A 20488-nucleotide genomic window follows, 5' to 3' on the forward strand; every position below is an offset into this window, starting at 1 on the left:
CTACAGGAAGTGTTGATATTAAGCAGCAGTTGTTAAAACGACAAAGTAAAACTGACACGTCAGACACGGCGAGGGTAAAGTACCAAAGTGGTGACATGCTATAGTTCTGGGTGTCATCTGCATAGATATGCAATTAGAAGCATGTACAGGTTAAATAGGAGGGGCCCAAGAATCGATCCTTGTGGGACTCCATAAGTGATGAGAGTTCTTTCAGATCCAGTAACACCAGGGTGGGTCGAGCTGTTTAATATTAAACATGCGTCTGTTGAGTTAACCGGCTGCATCGTAAACGTTATGGTTCGTTGTGGTATGTGCTACGTGTGTTGCTGGACACCGACAGCAGAGGGCGCACTACAGAACTCAGACTAAAGATTTTAAAACACTCCCCTCTGTAAGCGTACTCCATCTGCTCCTTGCGGATTTGCGGGAGGGAAACACACACAAAACAGTCGAGGAGATAAACATTTGGCTAATGTTGAAATCAAGACAGAAAAAAGCTCCATCATTTCTATCGCTGCTGACTTTGCCCCCGGAGACGAGAACTCACTACAACCCCGACCTATTATGTGGGTACTGCATTGTAATCATTTCTGAGGATGTGCACAACCTATGCACTAAACCGATGCAGGTTATGTGAAGCAGCCATCTTGTTAATAGCAATTATATTGTGGCCCGTAGACTCCTCATGTCATTACTCAGGCAAATATGATTTAAAATCTTTATAAGAGCAATTTCAGTGCTATGAAGTGGGAGGAAACCTGATTAAAACCCATTCAGGATGTCATTAGTCTGCTGGAAATTATTGATTTGATTAAAAACTACTTTCTCATTCATCGTTCTTATGAAGGGAAGATTAGACGCCTGTAGTCGGCCAGTTCCTCTTCCTCTGACAAGAACAACGCCGCTGCGAGAGAGAAGCGGAGTTTGTAAGGAGAACATCTCGTGAGCGGCTCGTAGGAAACAGACGAGTGAACGGCAGCAAGAAGACAAACCATGTTCGCTCTTCCATCTAATTATAAACCTGCGAGGCATTTAGAGTTAAATCTGTCATCATCCCAGTGCTGCCGAGCTCAACAATAACCCCGAGCACACACACGCACACAGACGCACACACAACCACAATCAATATTCCATCTACGTGGCAGTCATCAGCTTCTGAACTCGGCTCATCAGAATGCTCAATAGGTCAAAAATGACATTCAAAGGCGGCAAACACATGCACGCCGATACGAACCACTGACTTCTGATTGACAGGCACAAATGACCAGGGTTGGAGCTGGTGGTGACGGACAAGTGTGTGTGTGTTGTACACAATGAAAATAATGCCTGATGTGCAATACACACACACACACACACACACACAATAAGAACGACTTCACGTTGCTCCATCATGAGTAAACAGACCTGAACATTGATCTTAATTAGACCTGATGCAGATATTTGGCGAACGGACAGATTCATAAACACACACACACACACAGACTGACTTCATGGAAACTAGTTCGGTGCCAGTTGATGAGATGAATATAGAATTCATGCTCCCTGAGCCGTTTCCAGTCGGAATGAACAAACTCGTTAACCGTGCTGAGATGATAATTGCACTTCATAACTCGGAGAGGGAACAGACTGGACAGGTCGCCTGTCAGTCACAGAGCGCAGACACAAAACCATTCACATTTATCCCCACCACTATAGACCCCCCCCCCTCACACACACACACACACACACACACACACACCAATTAGCTAAGTTATCTACATTGTGTAAAACACGCTCCAACAGAAATGTCGTATAAAGTTGAGGCTTCTTGCCGCCAGTTTCCGGTCGGTGAAGACCTCGGTCGTCCCTTGATTTTCAATGTCTGTCTCAGCCAGCAGGTCAAGGTGTGTGTGTGTGTGTGTGTGTGAGAAAGACAGTTGAGGGACAGGAGAGGACGGGGACATCTCTGTGGATGATGAGGTCGTTTAGAAGTTTAGTTTCAGCCGTCTCAGAGCTCAGAGGACAGGAAGCCACATTTGTCCTTGGTCAACCGCAGCGGCTGCAGAAATCCACCGTGCTCTGAGGATTTGCATACATTTCCCTCGCTGCTGGCGTTTCCTCTCACCGTTGCTTTGCCTGATGCTCCCCGGGGAAATCTGCAGCAGCACAAGGCCCCAGTACAGTAGAAAACCCCCGAGCCAAGAATAACAATGGCTCCAAGCTTATTCCACGAATAATATACAATAATAAAACCTTCTGATTTGAATTACATTAAAAACATGCGATGCAGCCTCTGAAAAGAAGAAGAAGCACGAAACCAAAGTTTAAATAGAAACACAACTTTATTCAGCTCCATGATAAAAGTTAAGGAAACTCACACACGTCAAACTCTTAAACGTACAGTTTGTCCACGGATCGTCAGCCTCGCTCACGTGTTCAGTATTTTAAAATGATGCATCAAACAGAAGGAGCTGTGACACTGAGGAGACAATGACTTGGTTTCCCTCTCAACAGAGAAAAGCACATGAACCACGACAGTGAACAGGAAAACACAGCGATTCCGTTTCTTCACTTCCAGAACACGAATATTGATGAAATAAGTCAACTCACTGAATGAGCGGTTAACGATTGACCAGGACAATTCAAAAATCAAACAGCGGTTCTTACTAATACTGATCGAGCTGCATTAAAAACAGAATTAAAAGAAAGATTCACAGGCATTCATTTCGTCGTAGTTACACAACATCGTACTGAGATGGAGCTGCAGTAAAAACGTAATGAATAAAATAGTTTCAACACTATAATGTCTTCGTAAAGCAGGTTGACTTTAAATTGGAAACTCCTCACATGAAGCATTTTGTTGACGGCTGTTTAAAACTGAATAAATCAGTTTTGTGATAACACATCATTAATCGGAGCATTTCTCTTTCTGCTGTGTTAATGTTTCCTCACGTCTCCGAGTTTCCTCACAAAGTTTGATCCGAGGCAAACTGACCTTCAACTATCACACAAACCCACAGGGCTGTTATCTTTCACTCAAACGCAAAATCTAATGCTGAAAAATATGTTGATCCTTTGAATATTTCATCCAAAAATATATATATAGGCAGGTATGTACATTATTATTATTTCATCATCTGTAAACGTTAGGCTCTTAAAAAACTCACTGATCTCGATAAAAGTGGATTTTCTTTTTAAAAAAGGCAAATAAACCACTGAAGTTGTTCGGACTGACGTAAAATAAATAGAGATAAGTTATAACACATGTACAAGATGGACAAACACAAACTGAGAAACTCGTGAGTGGGTTTGTCTCATTTGTACCGTTCGTTTTATAAAGTTACAAATTCTTGAACTAAAATCAAACCCTGCGCCGTACAACCTTGTTGTCACGGAAACAGAGAAAAACAGTCATATTTTGGTTGTAAAGTCAAGTTTCACGAAGACTGGTTCAGTGTTGACGCTCCCCCTTGAGCCATGGAGCACGGGTTGTGCAGTTTGTAGTGTTAATCCCTCTTTGTTTAAAAAAAAGAAAGAAAAAAGTTGAAAATATAGGACTCCATTTCCCAGTGTCCTCTTGTGCAGAAGTTCAACACTGAGAGAAAGTCAGTTTCTGTAGTTGTGGCTCGCAGGTGGTTCAGTGGAGAGAAGAAGAAGAAGTGTTAAGGCCCAGGCTGGAGTGTGTGTTGTGTGTGTTAGTGTGTGTTTGTGTGTCTACATCTGCTCCACCGGTGCTCCCTCTTCTTTGGGCGGAGGCTCTAAGTGAATGGGGGTGACACTGGCTGGTTTCTTCACACTGGTGGTGACAGAAAGACGGACAGAGACAGACAGTGGACAGGAAGATCGTGAGATTGGGACACACTTGTATTTGGTGCTGAGGGGAGGGGCTTGTTATGGTTATTTGTTACCATCGGTGTAACAGACATGTATATTTGTACAGAGTGTTTTTGGTTTGGGCCTCGAGCCATTTGTTGTTGTGACGGATGCTAGTGAAGATGCTAAGCTAACGTCAACAGACACAATTATCTTCAACAGCAAATTAACCCAATGAGCTTATTAATCACACACTTTTATTTTAAAGAGTTGGTATCTAATAATAATAATAATAATAATAATAATAATACATTTTATTTATAGAGTGCTTTTCATGATACTCAAAGACAGTTTACAACATTAAAAGTTTAGCATAAAAAGTAGCACAATATAAACATAGAGCACATATCATTAAAAGAAATTCTAAAAAGGTGAGTTTTGATTAGAGTTTTGAACATGGTACGGTCGGTGCAGTCCCGGATGTGTTCGGGCAGTATAATGAAAGCGTTACTCACGAGTATGGAGAGATCGGCACGGCCACCACCAGGACATGATTCCTTTTCCTGAAGAGCCGCCACATGCCTCTGTGGTTTCCTCGTACATCCAGGTCCCAAACATGGAGGCACTGAACAGACGACAGAACGTTCTACATCATCCGGTTCCTTACGAGGATTAATCTCATCAGCACGAAACATGTCTGAATAAATCTATAATTTACACTGCAACAACACAGCTCTTCATTCAAACCGTGAAACATCCCGACCACCAGGAGCGTGTACCTTGGCTAGTTCGGTCCACGTGGACGTGTCCGTCTCCGACTCCATCTTAATGAACATGACGTAGACCTTCCCCTCAGAGTCCGGAAGGAACGAGTCCTCGCACGGGTTCTTAGTGTGGTCCAGCACCTCCGCCTCCCTGAAATCACACACACAATTACAAACATCCTCCATTACTGCAGTTTTTTAATCAATCGTAAACATCTACAGACTCAGAACATTAAGTCTCTCTCACTTCAACAGATTCAGGATTTCCACTTCATACGCATCTTTCTTTAAGCTGTGAAGAAAAAGGGGAAAAAAAACCATTAGGACTTTTACTGTTTAAATTAGTTTTCAGATAATATTCGAGAGCTCATGGTGTGAAAAACCAGCATGAGTCCACATCCTGCACGTACACACCCGTCAATGTTCTTCAGCTGCACGTTGGGAACAGTGTTGAACTTGTGTTTCTTAAAATAAACCTCCTGTACGACAGAGAAGACGCAGAGAGAACAACACAATCAGGCAAACGGACGAGAAACAAATCAGAAATAAATAAAATCCCCTGATTTTACAACAAGAAGAAGAAGATATGTCCGCGTCATGTTCAGCTGAGAAAAGTAAATATCTTCAGAGAGAATTTCACCATGAATGTTGAGATTAAGCAAATCAAAACTCAGCCTATAACACGACTGAACTCACGATTAAGATCAGTGAACCTGGATGTTGACTGTCATATGTTGTTATTAACACTTCTACTGGGCTCGTTGTTGTTGTGCTTCAAATCTGAAAGTACTTCAGCCAAGGTTCCAGAACAGATTTCTCCTCAGATTCTCAGTTGCAGAATCTGAATAAAATCGGTCTAAAGATTCCAGTAGTCTGAGCTCAGCTTAAATATATTGTTTTCATTATAAAAAGATTTATGGTTTTTCTGAAATTATTGAGACTTTACACTTTTCTTTTCGTGCTTACGTGGAAGTATCCGTTCATGTTGAGGCCGATGATGCCGAAGTGGTAGGAGCGGGACACGTCAGGGATGATGCACTCTCGGCCTTTCCTCTGCTCCGGCATCCGCATCCACATATCCCAGTCCCACAGCTGCAAGACACAAACACACACACAGTTCATATCAACTTCCACACAAACTCACACACAGCTAATGAAAAACACGGAGAAGCTCTTTATTTAAAGATAAATTCTGCACCTTCTCAGGTGTCGGCCATTTTGGCTCCAGTTCATCCTTGTAGAGGCTTTTCTTCAGCACCCAGCCGAGGCCGGGCATGCTCTCCACTCTGTAGAGCAGAGCCGGGTCCTCCGCTGTGTGTTCGTAGCCCTGAAAACAACAACAACAACAACAACAACAGAAGCCCTCAGTGATGCGTGTCTTCAGGAAAAAGACTGCTCTTTATTTAAAAACAGAAGAAGAAAAGCATCCTGTGCTGCCCCCTCTGTGGACAATGTTAGGTTTCACCCTCTGGGGAAAAAGAAAACCGATAAGTCAGCTCATCACATACTCTATTGTTCAAGACGCTTGTGTTCAGACATTCAGACGTCAGCTACACAACTGCTAACAGCTAAACACCCTCAAACCCACATTTCAACTGTAACACAATCATTTCTCCACCTGATGCTGCTTTTGAAACCATGACTGAGGTTCTTACTTATTCATTTACAGGTGGATGAAACTAAAGTCCTGTAAATAATCGCGTAATTACAACCAACAACAGAGATTTAGTGTGAACGAGGCTGCGAGTCTAAAACATGAAGAAGAGGAGGAGGCCGGGTGAAGCAGGTGAAGCAGGTGAAGCAGGTGAAGGAGGTGCAGGTGAAGGAGGTGAAGAGGAGGGTGAACAGGTGAAGCAGGTGAAGGAGTGAAGCAGGTGAAGGAGGTAGGAGGTAAGCAGAAGCAGGTGAAGGAGGTGAAGAGAAGAGGTGAAGCAGGTGAAGGAGGGAGCAGGGAGGTGAGGGAAGCAGGTGAAGAGGTGAAGGAGGTGAAGCAGGTGAAGCAGGTGAAGGAGGTGAAGCAGGTGAAGGAGGGAAGCAGGTGAAGGAGGTGAAGCAGGTGAAGGAGGTGAAGCAGGTGAAGCAGGTGAAGGAGGTGAAGCAGGTGAAGGAGGTGAAGGAGGTGAAGCAGGTGAAGGAGGTGAAGCAGGTGAAGCAGGTGAAGGAGGTGAGGGTGAAGCAGGTGAAGCAGGTGAAGGAGGTGAAGGAGGTGAAGGAGGTGAAGCAGGTGAAGCAGGTGAAGGGGTGAAGCAGGTGAAGGAGGTGAAGCAGGTGAAGCAGGTGAAGGAGGTGAAGGAGGTGAAGCAGGTGAAGGAGGTGAAGGAGGTGAAGCAGGTGAAGCAGGTGAAGCAGGTGAAGGAGGTGAAGCAGGTGAAGGAGGTGAAGGAGGTGAAGCAGGTGAAGCAGGTGAAGGAGGTGAAGCAGGTGAAGCAGGTGAAGCAGGTGAAGGAGGTGAAGCAGGTGAAGGAGGTGAAGGAGGTGAAGCAGGTGAAGCAGGTGAAGGAGGTGAAGCAGGTGAAGGAGGTGAAGCAGGTGAAGGAGGTGAAGGAGGTGAAGCAGGTGAAGCAGGTGAAGGAGGTGAAGCAGGTGAAGGAGGTGAAGGAGGTGAAGCAGGTGAAGGAGGTGAAGCAGGTGAAGGAGGTGAAGGAGGTGAAGCAGGTGAAGCAGGGGAGGTGAAGGAGGTGAAGCAGGTGAAGGAGGTGAAGCAGGTGAAGCAGGTGAAGGAGGTGAAGCAGGTGAAGGAGGTGAAGCAGGTGAAGCAGGTGAAGCAGGTGAAGGAGGTGAGGAGGTGAAGCAGGTGAAGGAGGTGAAGGAGGTGAAGCAGGTGAAGCAGGTGAAGGAGGTGAAGAGGTGAAGGAGGTGAAGCAGGTGAAGGAGGTGAAGGAGGTGAAGGAGGTGAAGCAGGTGAAGGAGGTGAAGCAGGTGAAGCAGGTGAAGGAGGTGAAGCAGGTGAAGGAGGTGAAGCAGGTGAAGCAGGTGAAGGAGGTGAAGCAGGTGAAGGAGGTGAAGCAGGTGACAGGTGAGGGGAGGTGAAGCAGGTGAAGCAGGTGAAGGAGGTGAAGCAGGTGAAGGGGTGGGAAGCAGGTGAAGGAGGTGAAGCAGGTGAAGCAGGTGAAGAGTTGAAGGAGGTGAAGGAGGTGAAGCAGGTGAAGCAGGTGAAGCAGGTGAAGGAGGTGAAGCAGGTGAAGCAGGTGAAGCAGGTAAGGAGGTGAAGCAGGTGAAGCAGGTGAAGGAGGTGAAGCAGGTGAAGGAGGTGAAGCAGGTGAAGCAGGTGAAGCAGTCTGCACTCACCTGGTCGTTCCAGGCGGAGATGCAGTACAGACTGTCGTCCTCATCCAGCAGGTGGACGGTCTGACTCAGAAAACTGCAAGAAAAACAAACAGGGATGTGAGAACAGACACAAACTGCTGCATCAATGTCAACAACAACAATTGTCTTTTATAGTAAAAGGACCGTGATCGTAAACTCCAGGACCGATTAATACTTGAAATAACTTTTTTAAATGATAGGAGCAGTTTTTGGATGAGTGAAGATAGAAAGGTTTGTTGAGTGCAGGAAACTTAAAGCAACACTATTGAGCAACAGCGCCCTCTTCAGCCACACGTGGCTCTGAAGGTGTAGTCCCACTCCCTGAACTGAGACACAACTGAACAGTGGACATTACCCATGATCCCCGGCTTCCTGAACCAGAGGAGCTGTCGACGTTATGAGGACTCGCGTGGTGGAAAAGCTTTGGTGTACAGCTGTGAACATGAAATAAAAACCTGTCTGATGCTTGTTTATTAGAGGCTCAGAGCTGCAGCTTTTACAGCAGCAAACACACAACAACACAACAAAAGAGATCTGAAACCTCTAACACTGTGGATCTACTGCCATCTAGGGGTGACTCCTGCAGCAGGGAGGGTAAAATATCAAACTGAGTCCAAAGTCTTCACATTTGAGAACCGTCTGTCCACAAACGTCAGTGGTTTTGTCTTGAATAATGAGACAATAGACAATGAATTGATTCCTTTTCTGTGAATTCATCAGTTACAGTTGTGAAAAGTGGAGAAATATACCTGAAGAAGTCGATGGAGACGTCCAGGTCTTCTTCCAGAACAATGGCGTAATTCGCCTCCTGATAAAAACATACACATGCTGCGTCAGTGCTAATTTTAATATTTACTGAAGCTCACAAGAAAACTGATACATGATCCTTATAAGTAATTAATAGATGATAAAACGATAAAGTCAAAAAGCTGTCGTTAAAGAGCTAGAAAAACAGCCTCATTTTAAAAGTTTGATATTGAAATGCTGAGCTTCATTCAGTTAAATATCAAACACATGTTACAGCTCAACATGACGAGCATCAGTATCTCTTCCTCGTTAGTCTTTAAAACCTGAGGGAGAGCGACTCACTGGGTGAAGGTTGAAGGTTGCAGTCAGACTGGCCTTGTAGTGCTGCGACAGAGAGAAGAGACAAAAGATGCTTCAGATCTCAGATCCACACTTTGGTTTTAGAACTAGAATCCCTTTCTCGCCTGGCATCTACACCGCTCCCTCGTTCTCAAGCCCCTCAAAGACTTGTCCAAACACCGATGGACATGTTTTAGTTTTCGGGGACTTCTGGACTGACAGAAATGGAAACTTTTGAAAACAATAACAGTCGACTCGATCTCATCAGTTATGACCCTTTGACCGGTAACACAGCGTTTCTCATGAATTACAGAGACTGTGGCAGCTGCAGTTTCATCACAATCTGAATTTACGACACTTCTCATAATATCACAAATGGCTTCACGTCCGTCACGTGTTAGAAACCTCATCAACACGTGTGTTTTCAGGCGAGTCGTAATGGACGGAAATTTTCAAATACAAAGCTCAAACAATCATTTTGGTTATAAAATAAAAACATGGGTGTGGACGTAGCCTCAGTTACTTTAATGACTCGAGGCTGAAAACTTTAAAATCAGCCTGAAGTAGTTTCATGACAGAACAGGTGATAAAGTGGAAAATATAAAATCTGGAGTTGTCCCTTGTGAAGGCGTGAAAGGTTCACCTGTGATACTCTGGCGTTCTTGATGCTGATGGGTGTGTGTTGAACTCCTTTCAGTCCAAACAGCTCGACAACATCCATGGGCTCCTGAGACACACACAAACAACACAGCCTTCATTTACTTTAAAATGTTGAAAGAAACTTGCAACTGAACCGCACGAAATGTAAATCTAAACCTCACCGTCAAACAGGAAACAAAACTATTACCTCATAATATCCATCGATGAAGACGGTGATCATCTGTGGGTTGACACCGTGAGCTGAGAGAAGTGACCTCAGCATTCTGAAAAACACCACGGCTGAATGTAATCTGGTTCAAAGCCCAACAGAGGAACGACTCATTTGTTTCTGTGTCACTGACGTTATGATTTGTTCTAATTCCACAAGAGGGGAGGGGCCACCATCTTTCTTCTGCTTTGACGACAGCATCTTATTGCTGCTCTCAGCTCATCAACAAGGTCATTTTCTCAACCATCCATTTAAAACGCAGCAACTAATTCACTAACAGGAGGATTTACTGCCGGTTGGTCCCGTTTAACTGCTTTTGTTTGAGAGTAAAGCTCAGATGCAGAAATGCAGTTTATCTATAAATAACAAATAAGAACAAATGTTTCTTTCACGGATGAGTAAAAATCAAAGACTTACATTGATATCAATAATGAAGAATTGATTTATTCTACACGTCTCTTTTGAAACGTATCTTATGTTGTGTTGTTACTGCATCTCTAAAATATGTGGAACTGGTTTATTACTGGTGACAGGTGTGGGCACATGGGAAATACTGAATATAAATTGATTAATTTTTTCACTGTTTGCAAAATTAAAGAGAAAATCAATGAAGTGTGTTTGTCAATTACACATTTTTATCTTTATATTGCATATTTATAAAAAAGCCTCATCATGTATCTGTACTTCCTTAGTAATTTGAGATTCTGTTCTTTTGTTTTTAATTTCTTACGACATTTCCCCCTTGTTACTGTTAATTTAGAATTTCTTCTATGAACGATAGATAAAATCTTTTTTACCTTATTATCTTTCTTTCGTTTGAATGATTGATGGCATTACAACTGTGTTTACCGCCACAATCGATTTATTTGAGTTTTTCTACTTCCAGCCATGATAGTTGATTTCATGCAGGATTTTATATTTTCAGTAAAAATCTGTCTCCGCGAGTAGAAATGTGAAAAGAGCAAAAACTCCTACAAACTACCAGAGGTTCAAAGGACCAAGCGGCTGAAACACAAATCCCTTGATTTGACTTTCTGAAAGTTTCTTTATCAAATGTTTTCACAGAAAAGAACAAATAAAGCATGAACATCGTTTAGAGCCGGTGTGCGGTGAGTGTTACGATCTTACCGGTAGAGATAGTTGGGTCTGTTCCCTGCGATCACGGCCACAGGGACACTCAAGACGTTGCTGTTGGGGAACTGGAGGGAGAACGAAAACAAAGTGAGTCTAAACTGAAAAGGAGTATAAGAATAAAATTTGAATATTAAAAATAATAAATTATCTAAATTCAAATTGCATTATATAGGAAGATTTAAAGTCGTAGTGAATCGCTGTTTAAAACTAGGATTGTTCTCACTCACTGTAAAAGCAGTGAAATCAACCAAACAGTGAAAAGTCTCATTGTGCATCTTACAGGGTCGGGGTTGAACTCAATGGGTGCCGGGTCCTTGCAGCTGCAGATGCTGCCGTATCCTTCCACTTTGCTGCAGAAGAGCTTCCTCCTCCTGTTCAGCTCAGTGCCGGCCCAATGACACTCTGCCTCTGCAGGACGGAGGAACACATCAGTAACACATAGTTCACAACACGTGCTTTACAACTCTGATCTGAACATCCAACGTTTTGCTCCAGTTGTAGCCATCAAAGGGTCAATCAAGCTGTATTGAGGCGCGTCTTTCACATATGCAGAACGCAGCAGGAGATTATCCAGGGGCCTGTACTACAGAGTAGAATTTGTGGTTATCTGGTTTACTTCAGGGTTTTCAGTCCTACGCAGCTCGTTCCCTTCTTATCGGGGTGAATCACCATGGTAACTTATGCTGAACGGCTAACCTGCTCCGACTGCGTTTGTTAGGTTAAGTTCAGCCAGATCTTGGCGAGATATCCAGGGTATGTTGAACTCGCTTCGTAGTACAGGCCCCGGGTCCGACTCGTTCACAACAACGGGAACATGTGGGGAACAACCAGGCGAGGGGCGGAGCCTGTAGAGCAGCAGGAGGCGGGGCATGACGTATAAACTCTGCTGTGGAAAGATCAGTGTTGTTGTTTACTGCTCATCCACACCGGCGTCGGCCCTCAGCACCAAAAGATCTGGAACCTCCTCGTGTTTCCACGTTGACGTCTTCGTCTTCTACGTGTACGGCTCCTCTTCTTCATCCTGAGATGTTTGTGTTCTTCCAGTTTCACGTTAGAAACCTCATCAACACGTCCACTCGCTCACTGGGAAGCTTCCACACATTGTCCTGCTGTTTTCTCACATGGGCTCCATTTGAAGGATTTTACAGATGTTTTATTCGGGGGCTGCAGGACTTGCCTTCTCACATAAAGAACCTCCAGAAATGTTCTGAAACATGTCCGAACTTCAGTGCAGCTGTGAAAACAGCCACCGACTTTAAAACCAAAAACACATTTACAACTGTATCTCACCTTCAGAGGCTGTGAGCTGCACCTCGGTCTTCAGCAGCACCGGGTCTCCCCAGGTGGACAGAGCCGGGGACTTGGAGTGCTTCTCTCCGTAAACTTGACCTGGACACACAAAAACACAATAATTCTCAACCAGCAGGTCCCAATGGATCATCTGATGAAGCAGGTTTAATGGGCTGATTAAAGTAATAATAGGGTCAAACTTATTGCAGGCTTGTCCGGCTTCACTGTGCCTTTATTCAGTTTTTTTTCTTGTCGACGATATGTGGAAAAGTAGATCTACCTCCTTTCTTCACCACCAGCGTCCACATGTCCCTCCAGCTGAGGATGAGCGCCGCCTGACTGCCGAGACTCTTCAGCAGGTTCTTAGCAGCTTCCTTCAGGTGGAACGTGCCCTCGTCCTGCAGATGAAAAAACAAACGAGTCCTCACTCCCTCATTAATGTTCTTTGTTTGTCACCAGACTGGTTCTTCAGTGGAACAGCAGCAGCGGCGGCGGCGGCTGACCTTTATAGTGAAGATGAGAACTCGGCCTCGGGTCACCATGTTGAGGAAGAGGATCATGGCTTCATCCTCGTGAGGCGAGTAGGTGTCAAATATCCTCTTGGCCATGACGTGACCCTGAGAGACAAACGGCAACAGACAGTGACTGAGTCATCGCAGCTTTCAGATTATAAACCATTTGCATTAGAAAGTTTGGTTACACGTTTTTTTCTTTTCCTCCACAGAGCAGATGTTCCCAAAGTTTTTTAGCCTTCGATCCATGAAAAAGTTATTTGTTGACATTTAATGTGAAGAAAAGTTAAAGCAGAAGATACTAACAGTTGCCTGGTTGAGAACGATCACGTGGATTCCTCTGCCTTGTTCCCGCATGTCGTCCTCCAGAACCTGCAGGCGACAAACACATGTTTTACCTGCACATAACAGACGCAGCTTCAACCAACCTGATTTATTGATTTAAAATTAGTTTCATGATCATGTCAGACAATCAATCAAACTCACCGTGGTTCCATCCACCGCCACGTAGACCTTGGAGCGGCTGGAGTACACCTCGATGTCCAGGATCTTGCGTCCGCTCGCCGGTCGGCGTGGCGTCTCCATGTTGGGTACAGCGTCCTCTACAGGAGCACAAGGCCAGAATTAGGTTCTCGGCAGGCAAGACGTTTCCAGGTGTGTGGATTGGCTACACAACGCGTGTTTGATGATAACGAACAACTAGCAAAGCTAAAGACGTCTCGGTAATCGGTCTCATCGGGTTTGGTTGGACTTAGTGAAGCCTGAAAAAGGTGAGAGGAGTAATGCAGTGTTTGATATGCATACATTCATTAGTGGCAGAGCTCGACCACATCAACACTGACTGACTTATGGGTTCCGTTTGTTGACTGTTTGAAAATGATAAGATAATGTTTAGCAAAACAGAGAAACAAAAAGCTTAACAACTTCTCTATCCAATTAACTGTAGATAATGAAAGGGGGGGGGGGAGATGCAGCTGGGCAGAAGCAACAGATAATAACCCTGAGAGCGACACAGACGATAGAGACGTTTTAAACCTCCCAGTTCACTGATGAGTCCTGAACTCGTTTCTCACCATATTCTTGAGCAGCTGCATCTTCGCTCGCGACTCGTCTCGTGTCCAGGATCAGTTTAATGTTGACGATGACGGTGATGAGCAGAAACAGCACAGCGGCGGCCTGAGGACACAGCATGCAGGCTCCTGTTTGAAATGTGATCCCTTCATTTAGCATCAGGACCCCCCCCCCCAGGCGTGTCTCCCACTGACCTGGCAGAAGCGCCGGATCGTCCTCTTGTTGGTCAGTTTGTATTTCCAGGTGAGGTACAGGCTCCTCTGTTGCCGCGGGACGAAGGGCTTGGCTCGCGGGTTGGGGGTCCAGGTCTCCATCCTCCCGACACTGAGCTCAGCGGACCCTCCGCCTGCCCTCCTCCACCTGCGGGAGGAGGCCGGGACATGCACAGCTCCGGGGACACGGGGGGACACGGAGGGGGGGGGACCGTCACATCGCCGGCTGAAGACCCACAAACAGCCCGTCCACCGCAGCGGCAGCAGCGGGAGCTAACGACCGGGTTTAGCTAACGAGAGCTAACTGCCGGTGTCTGGGAGACTCGGAGCGACTTGCACTTCCGTTTCCGGTTGTCACGAGTTCTCAATGATCCGGACACGAGCCGTTAAATGTCACAGCTCAGAGAGAAACCCGGTAGAGCTGCTGTCAACCCGCTGCTACATGCTACATGCTACACCTCTGTGCGACGACTCACGGCTGTTCTGTCGCAGACAATAACACGTCACTAAGCCCCTCCTCCTTCTTCTTCTCCTGTGGTTTGTTGTAGCATCAACAGTGCTGAGCTCATCACTGCCTCCTACAGTACACATGTTAAACTGCAACAATCCAATTCATTCTGTTGGTTGAATTTGAGTTTTATTTTCACATTTTCTGATTATTTATTGCATTTTATTTCAATATATTATAAATATTTTAATTATTATTTTAATGCATGTATTTATTAACTTTATATTGTTATTTATTAAGACTGTACAACCAGCTCTGCTCCCAGTAGAAGTACACGCACCCATTATGAACTTCAACTCTATTTACTGTGAAATCCAACACAATAGTTCATGGGCAAATTTCCCAAGTGTGGAACTAATAAATGATTTCTTCATCTTATCTTATTTAAAATATACAAAACATCAGTATACAACTTATAGAGTGGAAATAAAGATGGGAGATGAGGCCCCACTTCCTCCCACTATCGAGAAATGAAGCCAAAATATCTTGGATACAAACACTCAACGAGAAATGAGAGACTGTGTCCTGTTGTATGTATTTTGGATTGCTGTGTCTTTATTTACATGCACCTTATAGTAATAATACTAATAACTTTATTTGTATAGCACTCATTTAAACAAGGTTACAAAGTGCTTCACAAAATACATGGCAACAAAAAACTAATGAATAGTTTTAAGCACCAAATCATAACATATACATAAAACCTTGTTTTTTATATGATTTGTCAGATTTTTGTAGTTTATTACATGTGTTGTGTGTAGTTAGTTTTTGATTTTGAGCCTGTGTTACTGACCATGTTGTCTTTGCTAACAGCTGTGGATCAGTTAAATTGTGTATTTCACAATAATATTACTGTTTACTTGTGGAGGAATCCTGATGTTGTTCCCACACTTCCTGTGTACACTGGCACGTGTATGTACAGTGTGTGTGAGTGGTCACGTGACATGTGTTTCCAGGTGTGTTCGTATGGACGGGGATTAAAACTGAATCAGAGCCCAAATGCTTGTGTGGACAGAGATCATAGTCCTACGGATGTAACCTTGAAGGTCTTGGAAAAATCTAGAGAGATGGTTATCTGTGCTCCTGCAGACGTATGTTGCTGGAGACAAAAGTCAGAATCCAGCACATTTTTTTCTGTTCACGGCAGCATAAAAGTTGAACATTAATGATTTTATGATGCTGCACCCAAAGACGCAGGGAACACAAAGAGCAGAAAACACTGAGAAAACTTCTGAGTCGTGCTGGACGATGAGGTGAGTCAGTGCTTAGTTTTATTGTCGTATCTATTTTCTATTTATTCCCTTCTTTTCAGTTCCCTTTCTTAACTTTTTTCCCATAGTCCTTTCTGTCTTTCCCTCCTTTTCCTCTTGCTGAGACATCAACCCTCTCTTTCTCTCCCTGTTACTTAATCTCCATTTCCTCCGCCTGTCCCACCTTTGAGCCCCTTTTCTTTATTTCTTGCTTCTCTCTTTATTTACTCCAGTACTTTCTTTTCCTCCCTTATTTTACAGAAAGTGAACAGTTGTTAAAGCTGAAGTTGGCTTTAGCAACAAAACCATAAACGTGACACCTGTAAGATGTGTTTCCTCATCTGTTCCTCTTTCATTCTTCCCTTGCTTCCCCTTCATTCGTTGTCACTTAATTTTCCTCCTCCCCTTTTTTAGCTCCTTTGGTCTCCTGATGTCCTTCCATCCTTCATTTATATAATCTACATTTCCCACCCTCATTCATCCACTCCTTCCTTCTTATTCACTTGAGATGTTTTCACACATGAACTCTGGAAAATATCAGCACATGAACTGGAGTTCATCTTCCACATCTAAGCAGCAGGATCATGCAAATTAAAATGTGGCACAGCAAACAAGTCAGATTCAATAGTGTAGGAGCTGATCATCCTCGCTGCAGGTCTCATTACATATCCATATGACTTGGACATTAGCGTTCTCACATACAGAAGCTCCAGAAAATTGAAGGAAAATATCCCGACTTCAGTGAAGGTGTGAAAGCAGCTTTACTGTTTCTTCTTTCCTCTGCTTCTTTCTTTGCTCCACATGAAATGAACCTGAACACAACACGCCAGAGAGCTCATTATATCACTGTGATTTAATACTCCTCATTTTCATTCTCCATCAGTGCTGCTCAGAGTGACATGGCACTGGAGGACAGACTGGGGGCGCTGCAGTGCCACTACACCTGGGATCTGGAGCCTGGCAGGTCCAAACTTTTCAGTATCAGGGACAAGCTGCAGGACATCGGCACAGAGGAAGGATACAAGTGGCTGGGTCACATTTACAACCTGCAGGGGTACGTCCACTTCCAGCTGGGGTCCATTGAAGAAGCCAGGAGTTTCTTCAGCAGAGCCGCGGAGGCCTTCAGGCAGATTAGAAACACTGTCTCAGAGGAGGGTCCCTGGCTGGTGGTGACCTACGGGAACCAGGCCTGGCTGCACCATCATCAGGGAGAACGAGCAGAGAGTCGGGCTTGTCTGTCAAAGATCGACGGCCTGATGACTGAGTATCCATCGCAGGACGGGCTGCACCCGGAGATCTGTGCTGAAAAAGCCTGGACTCTGATGAAGTTCAGCGGAGAACAGAAGCTTCTGGCAGCTGATTACTTCCAGAGAGCCATCCGGATGCAGCCGGATGTGGTGGAGTGGCAGACCAGCCACGTGTTAGCGTTAGCAAACACCTTTAAACACTCCAACCTGAGGGCGGACATCTGGGAGAAAATGAAAATTGCAAAGGATCACGATCCAGAGAACTTGTACCTCGCTGCTCTCTACCTTGAGGCATGCACCAGGAAAGGACAAAAAGTAAAAGATGAAGCTCATGCGTTGGCCCAGAGGGTTTTGAGAAAGCCTGTTAGCAGCTACAGTGGAATCAAACCACTACTAAGGCTGTACGCAATCTACGTATCCATGGATGAGGCTATTGATTTGGCGGAGGGGGCTCTGGAGAGGCATCCAGACGAGCGCTACCTGAAAAGATGTGCGGCAGTATGTTACAAAATGAAAATCCTTCTGGACAGGGACAGTCCCCTGGAGCACTGCATGGTCGACAGAGCGATTAGTCTCTACAGGGAGGTGATTTCTCTTTACCCCGATTCTTCACTCAAAAGAAGAATATCTCTTGCCACCATATACGCACAGTCAAATCACAGCCAGGCGGCAGCTGAGCAGATTTACGAGGAGCTGCTGGACAGTGACCTGGACCCTAAAGGGGCACAGATCCTTTACAACTGCTACGCAAAACATTTACATTTCATACAAAAGGAGAGCCACAGGTCGATAGAATACCACATGAAGGCAGCAGCGATACCACAACAATCTTTCTATCGTGACAACAGCATCAGTATTCTAGAGCGGATTAGAGACAGGAACAGAAACAGGATGTGTACAGAAATAGGGGAGTTTTTGGCAAACCTGAAAATATAAGAGCCTTAATAAAGAAGAGGGGATGTTTAATACAACAGTTTCTCAACGTGTTCCTCTGACCATTCCTCACACTTAGAATAAAGAAGTATTTTGTTGAAACACTTAATCCACTCCATGTGAACAATCGATGAGAAAAACTCATCAAAAGTATTAATATCAGTGGAAATGAAGGAATAAAGTCATTAACATGTACCAGCGGCAGAAAATTCTAACTTCTACTGAAAAAGTAAATAAAGCTGTTGTTCAAACGTGTTTTTTCTCATTATAACAGTAGAACAATTCTGATTGTCCTTACTAGTTGTGTTTTAATGGTTTCAATGTCCACTAAAGTGAAATGATTCATTTGACCAATAGATTAGGTATAATGTGTGCACTCCTGAAAATGCCATAAAAATCTAGCAGTATAAACTCCAACATATAGGTGGCGGTAGACTTTAATGCTGGTTTCCACCTGCATTAAAATAGTCAGCAGCAGACCCACTAAAGAAGCAGAAAGTGGGATCTGTCGGGAACAGAACTTTTTTTCCCAGTGTCGAGTTGTTCTGTGAGATTTGGAAGTAAGAATGAGCAAAGCTGGTAAGGAAAGAAAACAGTTTCAGTCTAACTGTGAGTGATCAGGGTAAACTGCACATCTTACCAGGCCTATTGTTTCAATAATGACACCTTAGGGTTGGCTGTAGTCTCATGCAAACATATGCAAAAACAATGTGAAGTATGTGGTTGGAAAGACACCACCTACCTTCCTGATAAATAGATAAAAGAGAGGTGAGTCAGGAGGTGTGGCCATGTTGCTAAAGAACATCAACAACTACAACATTCCTCTCGAGAAATTCTGAATTTGTGCCTAGTGCTGTCTGCCGCTTCGACAGAGACATTTATAAAAGCTGCATGTTTATAACATGATCCAGGTTGTTCAGAGAGAGAGACTGTGCCAGCCTCCTTTCGGGTTTCCAGTTGACATCCTGTAACTATCCGGGGGCTTATATTTTGAAAATCCAGCCTCCTTTCGGGTTTCCTGGTAACATCCTGTAACTATCCGGGGGCTTATATTTTGAAAATCCAGCCTCCTTTCGGGTTTCCTGGTAACATCCTGTAACTATCCGGGGGGTTTTATTTTGAAAATAGCAGCAGCAGTATAAAGCAAAACAAATCTCTTGCCCTCACTTGGTCTTGAACCCAGAACCACTGATTCACAAGTGATCTTCTTACCGAAATGAATCCGATTGTTGACAACCAGCTGTGAATGTTGTATTCTTAAAGAGTTCAACTGTCCCCCTCTGGCCCCTCCTGCTCTGTGTGTATATCACGTTGCCATGGAAACTCACTCACTGATTTCTGCACCTCTTCTCTCCCCACTGGGAAAGCGACAGATCTAAGCTGTGGCGACATCCTCAAACAACCTGCTCTTATTCATAAACTATAAGTCTTATCTGTGAAATAAAACACCGTGAGAATCCATCCCAAGACTTTGCCAAACACACAGATATATTTTTTATCGGTTAAAGTTAATAAATGTGACCGTTAGAGCGAGTTAGAAAAGTGTGACTTTGGGATACAGCCAAATGTTTAGCAGTGACATTTCTGAGCAGAGCACAAGTTTTCCTTCGTTTTAAAGCTAAAAATGATGTGTGCCAACCTAATTTGTATTATGTACATAATAAAACACAACACAGGATGAAGGAGAATCCTATGTCCATTGTTTTTTAACCAGTCTGGCATGACACTAAATCATGATTTTGAGGACAACAGCAAAATTGAACTCTGGAATCTGAGCCCAACCTAATTCACAGCGGCCAATTTTCACACCAAACATAAGATAAACACCGGTGTCTGGTCACATTAACTACAGCTTAGTACCTAAATAGAACAGCAGCTTTGTTAATTGACATGTCTGCTTAACGACAACATGTCATTATGTCTAATGTGAGAAAAGTGCTATATCAATAAAATGTATTATTATTGATTATATATCTCAGGTACACTGGAGTGTCCATATTAATCAACATATGGATAAATATAAGTAGTTAGCTCAGGTAGATTTTAATTATTGATTCAATCCGTGAAGGATATTTTTACATTGTGTTATTTATACTAAAGTGAATGATCTGAATATTACTTCGTGAAAATAATTAGCAATAAAATAATAATAATAATTATTATTTATTATAATAAAAGATATAGTTTGCATTGTAAAACTGTGAATTTGTCTTTCACTTGACAAGTGGATCCCGACTTCTCCTGCCAAACCAGTTTGCAGCTGATTCCTGCCAGTCCAGCAGACATTTCTTCCCCATTGCTAATATCACCTGTGAACCAGTTTTCAAACCAGTTTGTGTAAAATTCTCACAGCTGCGCCCAAAAACCCATGACTGCTGGGGATTTTCACTCTGTCCTTTATTCATTTGTAATGGGATTAATTCTGTAATATTATAAAAAAAATTCAAGTTTTGCTGCAAATTGTACAAATATGAAGTGACGCCTGCGAGCCGGTTCAGGCAGCCAACTGGAGCTG

The 20488-nt window shown here is 43.9% G+C and overlaps 2 protein-coding genes across 3 annotated transcripts; one reads left to right on the forward strand and one right to left on the reverse strand.

Annotated features, from left to right (window-relative positions):
- Window positions 1-2302: 2302 nt before the first annotated feature.
- pomgnt1 (protein O-linked mannose N-acetylglucosaminyltransferase 1 (beta 1,2-)) lies at window positions 2303-14538 on the reverse strand. The gene is made up of 21 exons (XM_035176758.2): window positions 14018-14538; window positions 13826-13928; window positions 13239-13354; window positions 13059-13124; window positions 12744-12857; window positions 12521-12638; window positions 12241-12339; window positions 11231-11358; window positions 10945-11015; window positions 9796-9871; window positions 9592-9675; window positions 8952-8993; window positions 8612-8670; window positions 7845-7917; window positions 5755-5883; window positions 5523-5648; window positions 4971-5035; window positions 4804-4848; window positions 4572-4707; window positions 4308-4417; window positions 2303-3775 (listed from the first exon to the last, which is right to left on the reverse strand). Exons 1-21 carry the CDS (start codon window positions 14135-14137, stop codon window positions 3694-3696), a joined length of 1962 nt encoding a protein of 653 aa, XP_035032649.1. The 5' UTR covers window positions 14138-14538; the 3' UTR covers window positions 2303-3693.
- Window positions 13269-18168, forward strand: LOC118121099 (interferon-induced protein with tetratricopeptide repeats 1B-like). 2 transcript variants are annotated; one of them, XM_035176760.2, is made up of 3 exons: window positions 13269-13522; window positions 15735-15796; window positions 16677-18168. In XM_035176760.2, the coding sequence occupies exons 2-3, from the start codon at window positions 15792-15794 to the stop codon at window positions 17974-17976; spliced, it is 1305 nt and encodes a 434-aa protein (XP_035032651.1). In that variant the 5' UTR covers window positions 13269-13522; window positions 15735-15791; the 3' UTR covers window positions 17977-18168. The 2 variants fall into 2 exon arrangements, with proteins under 2 accessions (XP_035032651.1, XP_035032650.1); XM_035176759.2 differs by lacking the exon at window positions 13269-13522 and having other exon boundaries at window positions 15645-15796.
- The last annotated feature ends 2320 nt before the right edge of the window (window positions 18169-20488 follow it).

This window comes from Hippoglossus stenolepis, chromosome 14, assembly GCF_022539355.2.
Source record: "Hippoglossus stenolepis isolate QCI-W04-F060 chromosome 14, HSTE1.2, whole genome shotgun sequence".
In the NCBI taxonomy this organism is placed as follows: Eukaryota; Metazoa; Chordata; class Actinopteri; order Pleuronectiformes; family Pleuronectidae; genus Hippoglossus; species Hippoglossus stenolepis.

Bases quoted from the DNA above. Each gene is read 5' to 3' on its own strand.
- pomgnt1 (XM_035176758.2), bottom strand. From the start codon at position 14,137: ATGGAGACCTGGACCCCCAACCCGCGAGCCAAGCCCTTCGTCCCGCGG. The intron at 11,359-12,240 runs GTGAGATACAGT...TCCGTCCTGCAG, and splicing joins GCAGCTCACAGCCTCTGAAG to AGGCAGAGTGTCATTGGGCC. The intron at 9,872-10,944 runs GTAAGATCGTAA...GGTGTTTTTCAG, and splicing joins AGACCCAACTATCTCTACCG to AATGCTGAGGTCACTTCTCT.
- LOC118121099 (XM_035176759.2), top strand. From the start codon at position 15,717: ATGATGCTGCACCCAAAGACGCAGGGAACACAAAGAGCAGAAAACACT. The intron at 15,797-16,676 runs GTGAGTCAGTGC...ATTCTCCATCAG, and splicing joins GAGTCGTGCTGGACGATGAG to TGCTGCTCAGAGTGACATGG.